A 23,524-nucleotide genomic window follows, 5' to 3' on the forward strand; every position below is an offset into this window, starting at 1 on the left:
GATTACAAAGCTTGTTTGAACACTGCCGTATGAGATGCCTGTGACCTCTGCTACATATCCGATAGTCACTCATCTTTTTTCCGTCTTCACGTTATGTCCTGTGAGGAACGTCCGTTTTCTGTCCTTGGCTCATCATACAACTGCGAAATATAAAGTGTAAAGTCCACTTATCTTTTAAATACGCCGCAGAGGTTTCAATTACAGCTTTGGTTTCGTTTAATTTTCCAATTTGCTGTTCACTCATCGATAGTTCGTATTCAAGAAACTAAACCTAGTTCTCAGCAGCTTTGGCCTATTTAAATGATTTTTTTCCTGAACTAGCGGAAGACACTTAATTTAGTTTTGCATGCACTAAAAATAAATCGATTGTCATTATTTTTGGATCACTTCTCATAGATATAAGATACGCATTTCAGTCTTTATCAGCTATGTCAACTGCCGATATATCTATATCTATTTCAGCGGTCCTCTTATAGTGATATAAATATTGGCGCAACTTCACACGTATTATTATTCTCTTTCGTCTTTAGTTGTTGCTGAACAAGCAGGGTAGCAACATCGGATGATTGCTATTGTTATTTGCGCATTTGAGAAAAGATATTTTCCAAACATGCGCTCATGCGCAGAATGTTTTCATGCTTTAATGTTAACAATTTATTTCGTTTAAATATTTCCTTAGACTCAAGCAATAAAGTAGTATTTGTATGGCATATTTACGAATTACTTTTTGTGTGTTAACAAACATGCGTGCGTACGTCCTATCTCATTGATTTTTCATCAACAACTAAACCACTGCCAATAAGATGATTTTAGTTCTACTCACACAGCCACAGTTTTCAAATTGGAGACCACTAATCCATTTGATGATTGTCTACGTTAGGCTTCAACAACAAGGTAAAACAGCACCAGCAGATTTCAAATTTCTAAATTAAATGAATAGTAGACCTTTTTCATTTCGGAACGCTACCCAGGTGGTTGGTCTACTAACGAATATTATAAAATATAACATAATAAAGTGAAAAGAACTAAATAAATCGGTCATATCAATTTCGGTACATATTTTATTTATTTTCATGTTTATATAATTTTTTCAATAAATTTCTTTAGTATCTGTTCTCCATATGTGACCTGGAATCATGAAACGACCCTATTGTGCGAAAATACCGTTGTTCACTTTTTGAGTGATTCTTACAGGAAATTTTACTCTGTTTTCAATGGAACAAACCGCAGTTTTCTATCTTTCTAAGTTTTTTCACAAATCGCATTTAAAGTCAAATCGGACCACACGATTTTTTGAAATATTTCGATACATGCACCACCTAGCGGAGATTTTTTTCTTATTATTGCATTGTCATCGGATTCTGAACTATATTCCAAGTTTCAAGCTTTCAGCTTATCGGGAAGTTACTTAAATTTTAATTACAAAATTCGTTCACAACGGCCGGTCGCTACACAGAGTCAAGCTAAACGAAAACTTTAAAGGCGTTTTTCTCGAAAACTTGTTTTCGCACAATAGGGTCGTTTCATGATTCCAGGTCACATATGTTATGCATTTGTAGTATAAAGTTATGTTTCATGCTCAAACGTAAAAGCTGCGCATTTATTTACCTTGATTTAGTTTCTTAATACGTTTTTGCTTTATCAGTTCTCATTTTTAAAACAAAGTATGTTTAATATACATAATATAAAAAGGAGTGAATACATTTATTTGAAAAAGCAGCAAATCTAAGCGCATTAAAAAAATAATAATTTATTGGATTATTATAAAATTTAAATGAATTAATACTTAGCGAAAGATGCTACATAACAAATCTTATTTCCATAAAAATGAGAGCATCTTAAAACTGAAAAAAAAACTAAAATATAATTATTAAATAAAAAAGTTGCAAATGTTGTTTTGAGTTTTAAATTAAATCTTTAAACTTATTGCCATAGAAAATATAAATAATGTCTCCATTTTATGAATACTTCACGACTTTGCCTTTGACATTACAGCTAAAGTGTTTAAACACATCGGATAGCATTATTTTGTTTAATCCCTTTTCGTTCATATTAAGTTGCCATTGTACGTATGTAGTCGAATATCCATTAAGTCTTGTTTTTTTTTTTTATCAATTTATTTATTTCGTTTTATCTCATGTGCTTGAGATTCTTGCACATCTCATTTAAGCATCATCGCTTTGATTCATTTTGAGCTCAATGAGGGTCGCATTAAAACGCGACCAATCATCGCGTGTCGGCTGCGCCAGATGATCAGTAACATCATAAACATATAATTTGCCCGCATCATCGCCAATGGTTACATGGAAACCTGATGGTGTCCACGATACACGATTAAGCGCCGGCGCACCTTCAACCAAAACAGATGCTGTGGGTACTTCGGTATCTTGATTTAGATTCCATAAATCAAGACGACCGCTACCATCAACAGCAGCAAAAAGGGCTGGATGAATTGGCGACCATGCAACATCCATAACATAATCGGAATTATCTTCGAATGAATATAACGGTTTAGTGTCCTGGAATGAACACGAAATTTTAGTTGTTTGGTGATTAGATAAAGTGTTATAATACGCTCAGTTTAAAATCTACCTTCAATGACCACAATTTAATAGTCCAATCGATTGAGGATGTCAGGAAGAGATGTCCAAAGTCGGGAGATGATTGATTATAATGTGTGGAGATTCCAGTTACGGGACCCAAGTGTTTTTCGAAGACATCGTTTACTCCAGTGCGAGAACCATGACGACAAGCTGCAAGAGAATGCATCAATAATTGCATTATCGAAAACGGGGGCGGCGTTTTGATTAGAATTTCGAACAGAAATTGTACACTTCTGTTCGAATTCAATTTAATTTTGATGCTGCGTTATATTTTTTTTTATAGCTATCGATGTCGATGAATCTTTCGACAACTTTTGCTTACTCGTATTAATATTAAAGTTTCTATTATTTTCATTATTCGACGACATCCGCATATTTTATAAGAGATTTCATTTCAATTTACTTACCCGAATACACATAACCATCCTCACTGCCCATAACCAGATTATTAATCTCATTCGCCGGAAAGGCCATACAAGTAACTGCAATCGATTTTGATGGACGCTGTTGTTGCAACTCCAAAGTATCCTGTGGATGCGATAGCATATCCAAACTCCATGAGCATAATTTACCATCTGAAGAAATTGATATAACATTATGAGCATTTTGAGTACCAACAACTTGTAAGCAATAAACTGGATGTGTATGTGCCGCAGCGCTTAATGGTGTACGCTGCATTGGTGTACGTTTTTGTACGCGATTATCCCACAATACAATTTGTCCTGAATATGTACCACCCAATATTAGATTAGGATTAAATTTAGCAAAGCATGTAGACATCACGGCACTTTGACAGTGGAAAATATCTTCAGGTGTTTGTTTTTTAAATTTCGTATTCCAAACCATTACAACACCATCCGGTTCATTGGGACTTTCTTCGTTATTGTGATATGAAGCGGCTACCAATTCTGGAAAATGTGTAGACCAATCCATGCAAGTGATGCAACGATTCTTCGACCAACGTTCATCGTAGAAAATGCGATTCAATGAAAGACGAGCATGTGAACGTTCATCGTTGGTATCCTCATTGTCGCCAGCGCCAATATAATCTGTATAGATATCAACATTTTCAGAGAGCGCACGCTCAACTACACGACCTGCGCGCAATACAAAACGTTGGAAGTCCTCAGAAAGTATGATCATTTGCTTTTGTTCCTCCGAAAGTTCCTTAACTATTTGTAGCGAAAAAACGCAAAAATTTTAGAATTTGAAACAAAAAACTTTTTTTTCTGTCCCACAAATAAACTTACTCTCCTTCTTCTCCTCTTGTTCCTTTTTCTGTTCCAGGGGTGTTATGGCTGGTGCTACATCCTTAACTGTTGGTAGACCATGCGTCAAATAACCAGGTGGTAATTTTGAGGTAAAACCATGGTCCAAATGTGGTAGAGAGCTCTCTTCGTCATCTCCTTGGGCATCAAATGCAAGCACTGTTTAATGTACAAAACTAACACAGCTAGAGGAACATGACAATCGACAGAACAGGAACAATTCTATATTTTTTTTTTGTTGCTTAAATGGCTTTGTTTCGTTTTCATTTGTTTTATTACGCGACATATTATGATTTTCAAAAATAATTTAGAATTTATTGGCTTTTCTGCACATAATAGAAAGTTATTATTTTTTAGTTGTTTGTGGGTTTAAGGGTCCTTTCGAGGGCTTTTGCTGTTTAAAATCAATACATATAAACTATATTTGCATACGGTGCTATATTATCATCACATTATAGCAATTTTTTCATCATTTACTTATTTTCGTAAGTTTAAGAATAAACTGTATTAAATTTTATAACGGGAACTAAATAGATTTTTCTCAAAGTACTATTTCGAAGTTCTCAAAAAACTTGCATTAAACTTTGATTTTTTTCCCGAAATTTCTTTGACAAACCTGCATACTCAAAAGCTTTCTAAAAAAAAGTGGGAATTTAAAAATTTATTTCGCGAAATCTCGTTTTGAAATAAGTAAGCAATTTTAAACTTTTTTCTTAAATTAACGAAAATAAATATAAGAAGAAAAGTAATGATAACATATGTTAAAATTTTTGTGCTGTTATTTTCGTGTTCTTAACTGTATGCAAATACTCAGAACTTGCATTTAATCGATACATTGAAAACCCGGTAATTTTTAAGAATTGAAGTTTGGCAAGCTTAAAATTGCAATATAATACATAATCGAAATATGGGTAGTTAGACAGGCCTAGAAGATTTGCAAAGATTTTGATATTTCGAAAAAGTTTCAAAAATATCTTGAACTGATCTAAAAAGCCAATCATCCGAAAGTGATTATTCATCGACTGCAGAACAAAAAATCACCCTAACTCGGCTGCAGTTTCGAAAACGCCCCTTATCAATATACAAGTTTTGGGTTAAGATAGGGCGTATAATACTACGTTTCCATTAAACCCAAACTCAGTGTTTTTCAACTCTTTTACGCAAAATATCCTTTGACCGAAACGTAATTTTTGATTTTCGCTTTCGGATTATTGAAACCGAGGTAAAAACGCATCTGTCGATACCTTTCTCGGTATTTATCGACATATATTAGCAGTCCTACGATACAGTCAAACACAGTGTTTGGGTTTGGTGGAAACGTTGTATAAGAAACAAGTTCTGAGATAGAACATTCCGCAAAAGAATTGTGAGATTGGGCGTATTACAATCAACATTTGAAAAAAAAATAAAACAAAAAAAATTTGTTTTCGAACTGGCAGCCGAAATAGTGATATTCCTCTCAGTCGTCCGATCTTGAACGGACATAAAAATTGAATTGGTTCAAAACTTAATTACTTGGACATTTTTTTTTTGTTTTATTTATTATGTTTTTTTTTTCAGAAAGCAATCGTTTACATACATGTGTTATACAACTTGAAGTTTCTATGAAACGAACCCAGATACGTGGAAATATTAAACAAGTAATTTTAAGAAAGGATGGCGATATTCGATGGGCTCTTTTCGAATAAGGAAAGGCGACAGCAAAACAAATTTTCGGATGTTTGGAAACAGTTTTTTTTCAAATTTTCAAGAAATAATATATAATATATTATAATGTATAGTTCTATTCGTGATCTGGGATTTTAAACTAATTTTTGGACAGATATTAGATTTCGAAAAAATGGTGAAAAAAACGTTGGTGAATGGTTAGGAAGTGGTATTTTGGTATATGATATGATAGCGTGCAAAGTGTGAAAAATTATAAACACAAACAAAAATATTAGATTTGAATAAGATGCATTAACTGTGGAAGCATATAAAAGTGGTATGCACACATGCCTCAATAATTTTGTTGTCGGTACTGTATTACGTTTATCTTTGTTTTTACACTTTGAATCCGATAAGTTTTTAAAACTAGCATATAAAAACGACAACCGAGTAACAAATTAACGAGCCAGATTTGACCACCGCTAAAGTATAATTGCCTTTTAAATGTCATCATTAATTTAACATCATGTCCTTTCCATATTCTAAGTGTTATTTGGTTTGGTATTCGTTCTAGTCCAAAAGTCTGTAATCCGCAAATGTTGCATGTAGTATAGAATAACTCCCACGGATCTTATTTGCTCTACAAAGGGAAAATAACGATATCCTCAAAAGGAAATAAAGACCCCGGGCGCTCAGCCATTGGGTATAGATATTTGCGACGAACTGCTTTTCGTGACATTTAATCTACAAGACTAATTTCTATTTAGCTCAAATATCGAGCTTGACTGACCCTTCTTTCTTTCCTAAATTGACTAGGCTATTCTTAGCATTTAATTTTTACACGTTTATGCTTCTAGGAAGAGATCAAACACATTGCATATCAGACGAAGTGATGTGATTTGGTTATATGAGAAAATACGTCATGTCATATCGTGCGCTATGATGTGATAACAAACGACTTGATGCGATTTATGAGAAGTGATGTGATGTCATATGACTTGATTGCTCTTTGCGAAGATTTACCAAAATATATCAACAATTTTTGTGCAAATGATTCAAATGTTTGAAGGTTAGGTAATATACGAGATAGTACACAATTAAAAGTTTGAGCGTAAATCTAAAACTTTTTTGTACTACATATCGCACCCCTAGGTCAATATAGAGCTAAGTTATGAAGTTATGCATAATGCCGAGTTCCGCAATTCACTACCTACCGATCTGTATACTCTATTAAATATGAGTTCCCCTAGTCATCAAGATACGGCTTGGTGGAAACTAACTATTGTATTGTATTGACTATTGTATTTTCCAACATTGCGATTTTTTAGTTGATCGCTGTTGTCTTGTTATCTAAGTGTGCGATATGAACATGACCGAACCAAATTTGGTTTAAAATTTAGATTCTATCGGGTTTCGTGAAAAGGAGTGCACAGAACTTGGTTTAAATTTTAAACCAGAGAAGTCTAAACACCAAAGTTCGAGCAAAATGTAATAATAAAATAATTTGTTCAAATTTGGAATTAGTCATGAGAAGAACGCTGCATTGCTAAGTTTTATTGCAGTCATACGACTAATAAAATCCAAATGAATATTAGGAACCCAAAACCGTACATTTATTATTATTAGCGCAGTTATTTTAGTGAAATTAAAAAAAACTTTAATGAGTAAAAACAAATTTTCCATAAGTTTATTGGAAAGGTGAGTAGTGAAGTGATCATAATGTGCGCTGGATAATAAGATATGTATTAGATTGCGCAAAACAAATGCAACGATAAATAATTATTTATGTGTGCATTTTTGCGTTAATTTTGTAATGCTGTACATAGTTTTAATATATGTACATATATTTAATTATAAATTAATAGTTGATATTACCCAAATGCGCATGTGTATGTACAGCTGTAAGCACGAAAATAGCAGCAAAAACTATTAGCGAATTCCTTCAATTATTTTTTTTTATTTTAGTTAATTAGTAAAAAAAAATTGCTGAATGGCAAAAACCAAACTATATTAAAAACACTCACAAAATCTTTATTTAGAATTTTAGGAAGCTCTCAAAGTTTTGTAGCGCAATTTCTATTGATTTTTAACGTTTAGTTTTTTTTTAAGAGCATTTCGGATTTTCATTCATAATGCTTGGTTTTCATTAGGTCAAAATTGCTGACATAAAAAACTGCACCCGATAGTCAGTTGGGGTCATGTCTTTCCATTATATCATATTACTGACTCTTTGTCGATAAAGCAGTGCGTGGTCTAAACCTACGCTAAAATTTTTTGCTTATTTATTTTACAATCCGTTTCACACGCTTTGACAGTATTTATTAATGAAACGCCTGTTGGCAAACGACAATAAATTGAAAACATTTTAGCAAATGAAATTTGAATATCAAATTTTCCAAACCGATGGGCAATAGCCGCTTTCACTTATTGGTAAATTTTATTGTCACTTTGTACTCATAACGGACGGCGGACGCATTTGACGTTTTATGACAGACCGCTTACATTGATATGCCAAGTTTGTGGTCAAATTTGACCTAATGAAAACTAAGCATAAGTATGTATGTATAATTTTATCTTTTAAGCTGGACTAGAATTGAGTAGGCTAAGTTTTTGTGTAAAAATTACAATATTTTCATGAACATTTTTCACTTCGAATTATTTCGAAAATGTTTTCGAGGTTAGTTTGCTAAGTTATCGTTACACTATTCAGTAAAGTTTTTTTTTCTAAAATTAACAAAACTCATATAAGACGAAAATAATTGATGAAATAAGATAATTTTTACCGCTAATTTCCTTTTAACAGCTGTAATTGCCTTATGATGACAATTGCACTTATGTATGTAATTTATACTGATTCAGAACTCAGTTTAACGAACCCAAAAAAGTGGAGGGCAGTTCAGACCAGAGCAGCCTTCAAAAAACCAATAGAGCAAGCTGGTGTAACTCAGAGCAAACATCTCATAAAAAAGGTTTGAGGAAAATATTTCGAAACAACCAATTAATTTAATTGCTGGTTAATTGCAATGTTAGATTTCTCTAAGATTTTAGAAAACTGTAATAACATTACGCAAAAACTGTCTTCAATACACAGTTTATTTTTTAAATTTTCTATTTGGTTTCCGTTTTATATGCACTTTTCGAAAAAATTCGAAATTTCCGTAGAATCTTTTAGGATTCAAAAACGATTCGAAGATAAAAAAATAACTTAATTGGGTAAATTTTAAAAAGAGTGCAACGGCTATTTTTCTGTTCGCTGCTGTAGATTGTCATTAAAAATATGTAATGCGCGATAACCTCCGAAGAGATTTTAGGCCGAACTTCTCTTCCAATTTGCGCCGTGTTCCTTTTTTTTATTTTTCCTACATTGGCGCGACGGGACCTACTTATTTTATGCCGACTCCGAACGGCATCTGCAAGGCAGATGAGTTTTCACTGAGAAGCTTTTCATAGCAGAAATACACTCGGAGTGCTTGCCAAACACTGCCGAGGGGCGACCCCGCTTAGAAAAATGTTCGTCTAATTGAAAAAACTTGTGTCTAAAATTTTGATGTTGCTTTGCCCGGGGCGTGAACCCACAATCTTCGGTGTGGTGGGCGGAGTACGATACCATCACACCACGGGGGCCGCCAGAGGTTGTCAATGCCGTCCTAATTACTTTTGTTATAACTTAAAAAGAACTTTTTGTATAACATACATATAATGATTCGTATCGAGTGCTGCAAAAAATTGAAAATCGGAAATTATGTTTCTTACGTCAATTTGGCGGTAAGGGCTCGAGATGAATTCATTTACCTCAATTACCCAATGTGTCACCCTATCCCGGATTTGATCGCGCCATCTCAGAATTTGCTTCATCTGCTTAAACGCATTGCATTTGTGCTGATTTAAGATGTTTTTATTAGAGTTTACGATTTCTCGCACTTTTTCGAGAAGAGATTTCTCCTCGAATTAGTCGTAAGGCTCGCGAACTTCTCGACATTCAATTTAATCGATTCATTGGCTGTTTTTTATAGAGCTTACGATTTCTTCTGGAGCACAAGCAAAAATGTCCACCAAACCACAAGTAAAAAATACCGAAATGTATAGATTACTGCCAATGCAGCGCCTGAATTGAAAGTCGAAAAGGTCGCGAGATTTACGAGTACTTCGAGACACGAGAATCTCGCGAGAAGTCGAGTTCTCGATTTCTCGGGTCTCGAAAATCTCGCTTGTGTTTGTGAAGAAGTCGTAAGCTCTAGTTTTTATAACAATTTTGAGGTAAAGCGTTCTTTAAATAAATTCTGATATAGGACTTTTTTCGAAAGTTTTTCCTGTTGAGGGCGTTTTGGAACTGAAAGCCGAAATAGGGAAATATTCTACTCTGCAGTCGATATACAATATGGCAGTACATTCACTGATAGCATTAAACGCGATGTACCTCCGTTGAAATTAAAGCAGATCCTTTTTTTCAATTCGAGACGTGCTACCTTTGGTTTTTCTTTAAATTGGCGAGGCTTGAATGAGTTGTTCCAAAAAAAAAAAAAAATGCTTTCATAACTAGTGGTTTACAATAATGTACACAAGAGCCAATTCAAAAATTATCATATCAAAATAAAATATTTTATTTAAAATAGATATAGTTGTCTTAGATATATTCACGTTTCTCCACCCAATTTATATTTCTTATATACGTATATGCATATTTATATATCCTAAAAATATTGCTGTATATGTGTGGTGTTAAAGAAAAAATCAAAAAAGGCTTTTAAAAGTAAAATGATTTTAAATTGCTTGACAGAATTGCAAGTAAGATGTGGGGATGTAAAATGAAGTTTTGAATGGCTGATACAAATGGGGAAATTACTTATGAATCAATCTCTCCAAAAAAAGTGATTTGGCCCAATGCCCACTACGTTTTTCTGACGAGGTTTATTTTTATACCTTTTTATGATTGAATTTATATATCTGCCATAAATCTCAAATATGTCTGTATTTTAAAAAGTAGTACGAAAAATGATTGGCGTATTTTTCATTTATGGAAAAAAGTGTATCAAAAATTATGTAAAGAGATTTCGATAATTTGAAAAATTTCGATAATTGAAGAACTTCCAATTTCTTGTAAGGACTTTTAGCAAACTTTCTGAGTATGAAGTATAAATGTAAACAAAATGTCACAAACAATGTGAGCTGTGAGATATTTCACACTTGCACTTTGTTAAATAAAATTCTTTAGACCGAATTTTTCGGAAATCGGTTTTAAAATTGGTGTGCATGGTTCTCGTTCAACATTTCAATGAACTGTTTTCTGAAATAAATGAAAAAAAAAAAAATTAGAGCCTTCACTACTACTTTCGTGTTCACAACTTTACATAAATTTAGCTTTTGGAATCAAGCAAATGTGACTTGAATTGGCCACTAAGGCCGTTTAAAAATGCGCAACATAATTATGTTTCAACTAAACTTTAAAAGTAATATAAATAGAACTGAAAATCGAAGCCGTTTCTAATTTATGATACTTTAGAAACCTATCCCTCTATGAAAACAGCTGAATGGGGTTGCGTGAATTTAAATCTAGTTTAATTTAGAAAAGCACTTTTAAGTCATACCCTATAGTTAAAATATGGTTTTTGAAATTTTTTTTATATTATTAAAGTAGTTCTTTGTAGATGTATATATATTGGAAAGACTTTCCGTCACCCTTGTCATATTTTGTATGGAGACAAACCTGTTTGGTGTTATGCCATCTAAAGTGTTATTTTTCATGCTGGAAACGTTTCCACGAAACGAAACAGGTTTGCCTACAAGCCAAATTTGACCAGGGTTGGCGAAAAATCGTTTCAAAAACCATCAATTATCCACCCTGTGAGTAAATCATTAAAACAAAATGAACTCGTTCTTTGTAAGTAAAGTACATAAGTTAGAAAGTATACAAAGTATTGGTGACTTTATAAAAATGTACAAGTTAATCACAAGAAAACAATTGTAATGTTAATTAATTAATATTAAGTAGTGTTATATGTTTATAATACAAAATGCAGCTATGAAAAAGAATTTGAATGTGGTAGGAGGTTGATGGCGGGACACATATGTAGTTATGTATGTATGTATATGATTATAGATAATTATCTTCTACAAATGTTTATCCTTCAGAAGCGTTAACAAATAACCAGGCGAACTGTTAGCCATTTTAAGATTTGTTTTGTATATAAAAAAACTTGCCTAGTTCAACTTAAAATTTAACCTACTATTACTTAATAATGCCTCACAGATATTTTAACAATTTAAAACTAAAATTTTTTCTTAAAGCTTTATTTTTTCACAGAGAATTTTTGACGTTCCTATTTTGCTTCATGTCGTTCCGCTACTGTCATAATATATTTTGGTACAGATATTACCTACCTGTGAACTCATCCTCCCACTCTAAACCCGGATTTAGATTGTACTCATCTTGAAAAATATATAGAATAAAGATCATTGAAGTAAATTTTTTTTTTACTGTTTTTCACTTGCTTCTTTAGTGAATATTATATGGAAATTGAATTTATTTAAACAAACAAAAAATCCAATTTAAGTAAATTAAATAAAGATCCCAATATGTTTTAGACCTACATAAATAGCACAGTATTTTAGCAGTAGTATTCAGTAAATCGATTTCATATTCAGTTATTGAATTCAATTAGAGCCATTTTTTGTGGTATGAGACATTTTTTTTGGCATTGAGGTAAGACGGCTTAAGCCTCCTAGACTATCGACATAGCATTCTGTATACCAAACAAGTCTTAACCACAAACTTCTCTCTTTGTAAACATACGATTGCTTACTGAATACCGTTGTTAATGTGCTGAATTATAAATGCATGTCGATTACATAAAACATTGTTTTGTATATTAAATAATGATGAAGCAAACCGAACGCATTGAACGTTCGCTAAGTAATATATTTCCTTTATATATTTTTGTATAAGTAATAATAATATTTGCACAGTATTTATCAACCAACATTATATGATAATATAACAATTAGCATGCATCATATCGATTTTGAAAATTAAAATTGCCTTTTTGTTATGTATACCAATATTTAAATGGACAAAAAAAAAAAAAAAAACAATGAATAATTATTTGTCCTCATACGACGAGTTAACATTAAGAATTATAATGAAAATTATTGTATGATTTGTTTTTAGAAAAAAAATCTCTAAAAGATATACAAATAAAAAACTGTAAGCGGTTTTCGACATATGCCAATATCTATAAAAATTTGCAATTTTTCATATACAAGAATGTACATATGGGTAAAAAAAAATTACTTTGTTCTTTCGAATTGAATGCATTCACTTGCCGATTGCTAACTGAATTCAATTATAAAATTTAATTTTTTACCAGACTACTTTTTTTCAACTTATATAAACAACCAACATATGTATTGTCGATTCACAAAAATCGAAATAATAAAATGGGTGGAGAAAAAATTATAATTTGAATCGATTTTAAAGATGAAAACTTAAAAATAAATAAGATTAACTATGGCCGAATGAGCCGTAGTCTTCGAACTCGTATATAAAAAACGAGAGTTGAAAAAACGAAACAAAAATGTATGCAACTACAACTACAACTTAATCAACCTACTTTCAAAAACGAAAATTTCTTAATTACATGAAAAGAAGGTTCTCAACGGCATAAAATAAAAAGAAAATTTTGTTGCTCAATACAACAAGTAAAATACAAATTTTAAGTAATTAATATAACTAAAACTATAAACGCGATAGATACAAAACATTCAGAGTAGGAGTATACATTAATCTACATATAGATATGTACATTTAATATAGTATATTTTTTTGAAATAATTCCTTAAATTTGACGGCACTCACCATAGTAATCCGTAGCGTGAGCTAGAAATCATAAATGAAAGAGAACACAATAAAATGATTACACGTTTAATACATATCTATGCTAGAGAACTAAAGTCAAATACAATAATATTTGAAATTAAAAAATTATATTTTTTTATAAAAAATTAAAGCTATGTATACCCAAAATGTTGTAAGGTAAAATTTGTTTAGCAAACGCAAAGGCAAATACAAAAAAGTGTGACTTAGCTGACCATTTTGCTTGCATGTGCAATCAATGCGCTAAAGCCAAATGTTGGTGGACAATTTAAACAAACAGAAAATGTCATGTAATTTTGCAAACTCGTTAACTTAAGATGTACAAAATTAAAATTGTTTTTTATTTCAATATTGTTGAAATAATAAATACCAGTACCTTTGCGTGGTCTCCACCAATCCTCCATGTATCCTGATAGAGGTGAGGAGTGGCAAGAAAGAACTGTATTTGTTATTTTATTTCATTATGATTTATTTGTAATATTTTTTATACATTCAATTTATTCGAGGAAACTTAATATATACTATAAATAATATGTGCATATCGAAAAGGATATGCCTGGATGCAGGCTGATAGTATAATAAATTACTTAATTGATCAAAGTAAGAAAACCAACTGATAACATGCAAAACATGCTTACGCCAGGCAATCTACTTTCGTGTTTTTTTTTTATAGTTTTATCTACATACCTAGAGAGGGGAACACAGCCTACAGGGAACTTGAATCCAATTTTTATACACTACTTTGAATTAGTATAATAGTTAAGATTGAACGCTCTGCATTTAATGTCAATGCATTCCAGCCAGATTGTTTAACACAGCAGAAAATCCACGAGCACATTCACTAAGCAGCTGGGTCTTAGAATTGGAACGACCCGAATTTATTAATACCAAAAGTACTGACATTTCGGGAGCATTCCCAATTACGAATGCAGAGGCTTACTAATAAAAACAGTCACCCCAGCGGGTTGGGGGTCAGAATATACCCGCGGTAGGTATGCCTGTCGTAAGAGGCGACTAAAATACCAGATTCAAGGGGCTGTGTAGCGCAACCCTGCAGGTTGCCAGCGCAATATATAGCTTCTCCAAACCCAATTAACCTCACCTATCCGCGGCGAATCCTGTTTCTCTAACAGACGGCAAAGGACCATCACATCGATAACACTCCCCAAAGCCTTCGGGGAGCAACCTTATCGCTACAACAACAAAAACAACAATAAAAACAGTCTGTTCAGTACTCAAGAGAGAGAGCGAGAAGGGGCTGTACTTAGAAAAATATTCGTTGACACTATCATAGAGAGCATCGCATTATAAACATTACGAAATGAGAGTTTTCAACATGGAATGGTCTTTGCCCTTCCCTAAAACTTAGTTGTAGATAAGTTCTTGTAGGTTCTTCCTGGAAGTCTATCCTTTAAGGATCGTCGACATTTGTTTTACCAGAAGGGTATTAATAACAGAAGTTTTGGGCATGATTTTCTGTTATCTACTGCTCTTTTCTGTGCATAAAGTTAATGCAAGGTCTATTATGTTGTTGCTGCAACGGCTTACTCTCCGAAAGTTGGGCGAGGAAAGGAAGCTTATCGAATACCATTTCCAGAGGAAGGCAAACGATTTACTTAACCTCGGGTTTAAGCACTGGAACCATTCGAATACATATTTGACGCAGGACTCAATATTGAAGCATTTAGCGAATAGAATATTGGAAGTTGGCTGGGATAAACTCTTAGTCTCCACATTACCCCAACCATTTCCTCATTTGGAATGTGTTACCAACGCCTATAACACTCTTATCTCTCTGGTCCAATTCTATTGAAAGTGCTAGTTTCGGACAGCAGTTAGAGGACATAGATGACAAGTAGCGAGTGGTCGCACATATTGGATGAGGCGAAGCACTGCTACTACAACAACATGAGCGTTAAGATTAATGATATTAATAATGATTTTGCTGGAGTCCCATGCAAAACCATGAGACATATAGTGTATGACCTAAGCTATAAGGAAATAAATTTAAGCATTACGCAAGTCCGAAGCTAAATTGAAAGTCTATAAAAACAAAGTATGGTTAGAGATGGGAAAGTGGTAAATACCCAAATGGTAAATACCCGGTAAATTGGTTATATATGGTAAAACTTGGTAAATACCCAAATATTTACACAAAAGAATAGTAAAAATAATCTTTTGGAAAATATGGGAAACAAAAACACAAATTCAATCCAAAATGTACCCAAATTGTCCTACATTGGTGAGTAGTTATCCATTACGCTATCGGTTGAATTAGTTTTAATCTGTAATCCAGCGTTTTATATAAAAAATATTTAGCCAATGCATGCCGTTGCAAAAATTAAGTTTACCCAGTAAACATTTTAAGTCAAAAAAGAGTCGGAAAAATATCTAAATTGGGGCATTTACAATCGGTATGTGCTCATTTGGGGGGCCGAAACCAATGTATTTCTCTTCTTGCAATGGTCGTCCTATATGAGCCTATTAACGTATATCATTTCAGCCTAAATAAGAGTCCGACATAAGTCTTAAAAGGCGTTTAAACATCTCATATTATACTCTACTGGAACTCTCCGGCGTCATTTTTAACTCTAATAAACTCTGGTTATCTGACACCTATATGGCCTATTTATTATGCATCGTCAGCGCTTATTGGGGTCATATATAGTTCGACACGCCTGGATAAAGCGTGGCAGCTTTGCCGTCACTTTAAAAATGTCGAGAAGCGTCCATGAGCGGAAAAACGTCGATGCTTATACAAAAAAAGAATAGCAAGGGTAACAATAATGTACAAATGTAATTCATTTTGTATTAAAATGAAAAATTGTCGTAACAAAGTTTCAAAATTTGTTCCACACTCGTTGTGACGAACATAAATAATTGATAAATGATAATTTTTGCATGCTAAGTTAAAAGCTCCTAACCTAAGGCCGTTAAATAAAAGGCTAAATTTAAATTTTCTTTTACCCTCCTACGCGTTTCGACGCTTTTCTGATTCCTACATTGCCTACTTATTTTGGACTCGTTTCGGATTCTTAAATTATGAGCGCTGTGAGCATGTTTGAGGGGTAGCTTTATTTGCGTGAATATATTTACCGTATAAACATTGTCTTACAGTTCTGGAGTTCAATATGGACAGAAAAATATCAGCTTCAATAATGCTATCATCTTAGAGCCTCTTATGACTCCAATTTGATAAAATTATGACACATATATAATATCAGAAGGAGGCCTGTATAACACTTATGTTAGAGGCAAAATAGGAGCATATAGCATTCGCTTCAGGCTCCTAATTGAGTGCGTAACGAGTGCAAAAGATCTAAAGGTTGGACTCCTTTCAGACTAATTGTTGACTCGGATTGTTTACTGGGTTGTTTGTTTAAAATCAAAACGAAAATTTTTTAATTTGAACTGACGTATAAATTTAATTGCTGAATTGTAATTTCAAGCAGCTTCGATTCAAATGATTTTTAAATACCCAAAAAAAGATACAAAAAAGGAATATTCCGGATATTTTCCTGGTATTTACCCATAAAAATGGTAATTACCCGGTAAAATCCCAACTCTAAGTATGGTTAAACTATCTAATATTTCAAGCGCTTCAACGTTTTGATACCTTATATGAGGCTATAGTGCAAAATTGATATAACACCAATTTTTGAGGATTCAGCTTCTGCTGATAATGGTCTAACATGGGTTCTTTTTATATTAAAATCTTTAAACGGCATATTTACGTACACCAAGATATGGCCTACTCCATTGTTATATTGCAAGTTTACGAAATAAGGAACTACTACATTAGAACCAGAAGTGTTACACCAATTTTGCGCTGATGGCTTTATAAACCAGCGTGTGAGCAAATAACAGCAATTTTTAGATAATAGTAACATTGACCACTAACTTATCACCCCAGCGGGTAAGGGGGTAAGAATATACCCGCGGTAGGTATGCCTGTCGTAAGAGGCGATTAAAATAACAGATTCAAGGGGTGTGTAGCGCAACCCTTCAGGTTGCCAGCTTCTCCAAACCCTTTTGTCAACCTCACCTATCCGTGACGAATCCTGTTTCACTAAGAGACGAGGCTCTGGCGACCCCAAGCTCCTCATGGAACTTGGGGGTGGGGAGGGAGGGGATGGCCTGAAGGTTTAATGTGGCCACATAAATCTTTCACGAGATGGTCGGTCTAGCACCTTAATGGTGCTGTGGTACCGGAGCGTACCGGATCTGTATCCGGCAAAGGACCATCACATCGATAACACTCCCCAAAACCTTCGGGGAGCAACCTTATCGCTACAACAACAACCACTAACTTATATTTCATTTTTAATACCCACCATCACGCTCATGCCCACCGGAGCTAGTAGTTTGAGTTTGTTTTGAATATACCATTGTTTCTTTTGGAGGAATGTTGGTAGCTTGCACATTGTATACACTTAAGTTTAAAGGCTGCTTCTTGACGACACTAAATTTTAGTTCAGAAGGAAGTAAAAGTATTATTATGTATCATTTCATTGACTTAATAAAAAAAAACATATTATAACCAACTTACGCAATGCCATTTGTATTCGCTTGCAAACTTGCGTCTGGTGTTTGGGTATTTGAATTATCCGACGTAAGTGAATTTACAGATGACAATGATGATAGTACCTCTGATACGGGTGCAACACCTAGCGAGGATAACATTTCATCTAAATCCCTGAAAAAATACACCATATTTGTTAATAAAACATTTACAAGTATGTGGATTCAGCCACATATTTACTTTCTTTGATCCTTATCAATGCCAACACCACCGCCAATACGCCCGGCCGCTTCCTCCATATCTTTCATTTCTTTTTCACGTCTACGGCGATCTTTCTCTTCTCGTAATGCGGCCAATTTGGCCTTCTTACGCTCCAGTTCCGCTTTCCGGTCCATATTAGTGGCTATTGAGTTTTCTTAGTTTAGGCCTTTATAACTCGCCTCGATAACTGGTGTTTTATGTGTTATATATAAATAAAAAAGTAGATATGTTCATTTGTGTGTTTGCTTATGGAAGAAAGGCAATATTGAAAGGTAAACTTTTTAGAATTGATGATGTCATACAAAGTTGCTGCACTACTCAAGCAAAAACAATTATTCTATTCCTTTTTATTAACATATGCTAAATATTATTTGGATTTCAATTTATACATATATTTTACCACATAATGCAAACAGAAATATCGAACAATGCATCTGTTTCAGCTAAAAAATTTAATTTTCACTTCGTGTCAGCACCCATCTCGAGGAATTCAGTGAAAATCACTAACAAATTTTTGGTTTTTGCCGTCCTATTTCTTCTTATCTCTAAAAATATATCTATTTGGTAATAAAAACAACTTTACCTGATAGATATTAGGTGTTTTGATAACACATATACTAATTTAAGTATTTAATTTAACATTTTTTCACTGTGAAAATAATTTTTCTGGTTTTCTCCGTCTGGAAAATTATTCACTTTATGGGTGCTACCAGCTGTGTGGAAAATAAATTGGAAAATCAAGTGGTATGTTCTGTTGGGCAGGGGAAGTCGCATAGGTTGCCCGAAGCCTTTTGACTTTTCATTACCATAATGGCCCCGTCAGGATGAATTTTCTTATTATCATCAGTTTTGTTGCACACAATTTTATATATTTTTTTCTCAGCATTCTCTATCACGAACAGCTGATTTTAAAATACAACAAAAATGTTTTCAACGTAAATTTTTGATTTTAAATGAGTAAAACAACTGAAATGACGGGAAAATATTTGGCATTTGTTTTGTGCTTGTTCGTGATTGTTTGGGTTTCTTTTTACCCAGCAAATTTTGTTTGGTAAAAGGCAAGAACAGGGGTCTACTTCTTATGATTCGAAGACGGAAAATAAAAATCTTAACTCGTTCAAAGATATTTACGAAAAATCGAAAAATAAACCCGTGTCCCTATGAAACCGGGGTGGGATCCGTAGTATTTTCAAAATACGTCCTTGACACCTCTTTACATATTTCCCTTTGTTTTATCAGTGCCCGTATTACGTGTTACGATACGTGATCGAAACTGATTTTTTAAGCACAAAAACTCTCAAATGGTGGATCGGATTAATGCAAAGAGGATAGAAACGGTTTCCAGTCACTGATCGTAACACTTGATACGGGCTCAGGTCACGCAGCGCCTGGTTAGCATGCAGCTATATGTGTGTTTTGGGTAGTGTAAAGCAATATATTTACAACCTAGCTCTCCATTTCTGCCATAATTTTTTCCGACTTTACTCGCATTTCGATCATTATTATTAAAGTTTTAAGCTGGGTGCGAGTCTGCCTAGATCGCTGCCTAAATAGAGAAAGAAGCTTAATCACTGGAAAATGTTGGCTGAGCAGTGTGAAAGCTAAGATACCTGTGGAGCATACCTTTGAATCTAAACTCAAGTAACATATATTCGAAAGTTAATTTTCGTTTCTAAAAATAACGGTAAAACTACTGAAAACAAACAAATTTTTTAATTTTTGAATGAAAATAACATTATAACGCATTCTTTCTTATTTCCTTTTGACAAATTGCATTTAGCTTCAATATTTCCTTTAAAAATGTAAATTTTTTAATGAATTTGAAGTACTAATTTTATAAGTTTGTTTGAAATCTTGTTATGGAATCGCATCTACAATGGAGCAGTAAGGAAGGCAGTCGGCATGATCTAGTGGTGCTCTGTGGCTAGTCATGTCGGCTGGGCGGGGTTCTTGCCAACCTTACCGTCCTGCGCCATAAACAGAAAAAAATTCCTATCATGCCTTTTAAAAAACCGTCAAAAAGCGCAGAGACGACTCAAAACGCTTGAAATTCAAACTAAAACAACATCCGGTCGAACCGAATGCCACGGACAGACCGTTAAACATTCAAAATTTAAAATTCAAAAAAGAACTTTAAAAAAATTTTACGCAAAAAAAAATTCATGGAAAATCGAAAAAAAAAATAGCTGAAAATTAGAAATGGGGAAAAACAACAAGGGCCGAATATAACTTGGGGGCGCCGCGGGTGTTGTAGCGACGCCCGGTGCTGAGCCCACCCTCAAAATCCATGGCCACCGACGCACCTAAATATCCGGTGGCCCCTTACCTGTATACCCTAGTACCTTCTAATTGAATGTAGACATCAGCATTCCCGTTATTACAAACGTTTTATTTACAGTTCATTTTTAAAAGAAAACCAATGATACAATTTTTGTTTGTTTTAATTTAATTAATATAACGCTACAGCTCATTGAAGCAGTTCTTAAGGTTCTTCTACAAAATTTTTTGTAAGAGGGAAAGATTAAAGAAGAGCTCTAAGCCTTTAATAAGAAACGCTCTCAGCTTTCGCAGATTTAGCTATAAATATACGATGCTTTCGAACAATTGCAATTGTTGTCAGACTTCTACAGTATTATTGAGGATGTTCAATGCATTTTACCTGGACAAAAAAGTTATTTGTACGTTTCCAATGCGTTTAATTATTTCATTTAATTCGTTTATACGCATTGTGTATATGAAAGGTACAGACTAAACTTTTCTAAATTAAATGTCTAAACTATATAGTATGTTAGCTTGCGAAGTTGAAAATCAGAGAAAAACTCTTATATCTCTATGTATGTATAAGTGTACTAATTTTCCATAAGGGCCATTGAAAATGGATGGACACCTTTAATTATTATGTGTATATAACATACACATTGGCCTGTATAGTCTCTTAAGGATAAATATACATATATATTCAATCCATTTATTAGGATTATGCATTTGATATCAGATCCTTAATTTTTTTTTTCCATTTGATTTTAAATTTAATGATAAGCTTAAATTAAATTTTTCCAATTTGGGGTTGCCGTAAATATTAACGTTTTGTTAATCATGCACAGATGGTGCAAAAAATTCAGTGCTTATTGGCCGTCAACGCCAATAGTTTTCGCCTTTCGAAAGTGCGCTTCCTTATAATCTAATTGCAAAAAATGCAGAATAAAGCTATGCGATTCATCTTAAACAAACGTTATGATACTCCAATAAAAGATATGCTACTTAGTTTAAATTGGATGAGCGTGAAGCAACAAATATTTTTCTTTACGATGAAGTTTATATACAATATAAAAACCGGAAATTTACCTGAATACTTAAGAACAAATATTAGAGTTAATTATGATGTCCATGAAAGAAATACAAGACAAAGAAATGATTTCAAATTACCTAATTATAAAACAGAATCTGAACAGAATAGTCTTTTTTACAAATGTTTAAAATGCTTCAATGAACTACCTGAATACATAAAAAATAGTGATAATAACTTGTTTAAAAAAAGGTTATACACTTACGTCAAATCTATGAGGATAAAATAAATACTAAGATCTGAGCTGGTTTGTGATACGTATTCCTAATTTATATGTCTAATTCTAAAATTACAAATTTCCTCGTTTATATATATATATACATATATCTATTTAAACTGATGTACCTATTGTTAAACCACTGTACCTATTGTTAATTAATGCAATAATTCTTTTTTTTTCAATTGTATAAGCTAGGCTCTTCGAGTCGTAATAAATAAATGAAATGAAATGAAAAGTATTTTTAAACGAATACGCCCTTACATAGATTTTCATATGAACCGAGTAAAGACAAAGACTTTAGTAAAAAGTCTTAAATGAAATTTATATTACATACCTACATCTAGGTATACTTTTAAAGGTGTAGCAAACGTACACGCCATTACATAGATGTGCGTATGTCGCAAGTAAAGACAAAATTTTGGTAAAAAGTCTTAAATGAAATTTATATTACATACCTAAATCTATGTATACTTTTAAAGGTGTGGCAAACGTACACGCCCTTACATAGATGTACGTATGTCGCAAGTAAAGACAAAATTTTGGTAAAAAGTCTTAAATGAAATTTATATTACATACCTACATCTATGTATACTTTTAAATGTGTAGCAAACGTACACGCCCTTACATAGATCTACGTATGTCGCAAGTAAAGAAATTTTAGTAAAAAGTCTTAAATGAAATTTATATTACATACCCACATCTATGTATACTTTTAAATGTGTAGCAAACGTACACGCCCTTACATAGATGTACGTTTGTCGCAAGTAAAGCCTAAAAATTTGGTAAAAGGTCTTAAATGAAATTTATATTCCATACCTACATCTATGTATACTTTTAAATGTATAGTAAACGTACACGCCCTTACATAGATGTTCGTATGTCCCAAGTAAAGACTAAAAATTTTGGTAAGTCTTAAATGAAATTTATATTACATACCTACATCTATGTATACTTTTAAATATGTAGCAAACGTACACGCCCTTACATAGATGTACGTATGTCGCAAGTAAAGACTAAATATTTTATACAATAAGATTAAAATGGGGTTATATTAGATACCTACATCTACGTGGATTATCTGTATGTAGTATTTTCTTTTTAAAACCCAACAATGGTTTACTATTACGGAACGAACTCACCAGGCTTAGTTGCTGGTCTTAGTGTCACGCTGGGATCGTTGCAGCAGGTCTATATTCGGCGGCCCTGCTGGTTGCTGCTGTTACTAAAGCTGGTGGTGTCGCAGCAGGCCTATATTCGGCGGCCCTGCTGATTGTTGTCGCCTAAGTTGATGTTGCAGCAGGCCTATATGCGGCGGCCCTGCTGGTTGTTGTTAATACAGTTGTTGTGGCAGCAGGCCTATATGCGGCGGCCCTGCTGGTTGTTGTTAATACAGCTGATATGGCAGCAGGCCTATATGAGGCGGCCCTGCTGGTTGTTGTTACTAAAGCTGGTGGTGGTGGTACGTCCGGTGGTTGTTGTGCAGTTGGGTAGGCGCAGCCGAGGGGATTGCGGTTGTGGTTGCGCGGTCGAGGTGGTTGTTGTGGGCACTGGCGACGTTGTTGGCGAAGTTGGTGGTGGTTGCGGCCGTGGCTGTTGCGGCGCAAGGTTGGTGGTTGCGCTAGGCCCACTGAAAGAGCGTGCTTGATGGAAACGTTGTTTCTGGTTGGGGCAGTTGTGGTGGTTGCGCTAAGCACACTTAAAGAGCGTGCTTGATGATGCGCGGTTCCTAAACAGTTTTCTGGTGCCGTCGTCGAGTTATTCCATCTACTGCCGAAATGAAAGAGTGT

At 33.7% G+C, this 23,524-nt stretch overlaps 1 protein-coding gene across 8 annotated transcripts; it reads right to left on the reverse strand.

Annotated features, from left to right (window-relative positions):
- Positions 1–1,043: 1,043 nt before the first annotated feature.
- On the reverse strand, positions 1,044–18,908 carry LOC137251420 (cytoplasmic dynein 1 intermediate chain). Of its 8 annotated transcripts, none has more exons than XM_067785946.1 (11): positions 18,755–18,908; positions 18,151–18,358; positions 17,938–18,084; positions 17,723–17,850; positions 13,765–13,797; positions 13,371–13,391; positions 11,897–11,944; positions 3,854–4,006; positions 3,011–3,775; positions 2,593–2,753; positions 1,044–2,519 (listed from the first exon to the last, which is right to left on the reverse strand). In XM_067785946.1, the coding sequence occupies exons 2-11, from the start codon at positions 18,303–18,305 to the stop codon at positions 2,166–2,168; spliced, it is 1,965 nt and encodes a 654-aa protein (XP_067642047.1). In that variant the 5' UTR covers positions 18,306–18,358; positions 18,755–18,908; the 3' UTR covers positions 1,044–2,165. The 8 variants fall into 8 exon arrangements, with proteins under 8 accessions (XP_067642047.1, XP_067642046.1, XP_067642050.1 ...); XM_067785945.1 differs by having other exon boundaries at positions 3,854–4,009; XM_067785949.1 differs by lacking the exon at positions 13,765–13,797.
- Positions 18,909–23,524: the final 4,616 nt, after the last annotated feature.

The sequence above is a fragment of the Eurosta solidaginis genome, chromosome 4 (assembly GCF_040869045.1).
Source record: "Eurosta solidaginis isolate ZX-2024a chromosome 4, ASM4086904v1, whole genome shotgun sequence".
Taxonomy (NCBI): domain Eukaryota; kingdom Metazoa; phylum Arthropoda; class Insecta; order Diptera; family Tephritidae; genus Eurosta; species Eurosta solidaginis.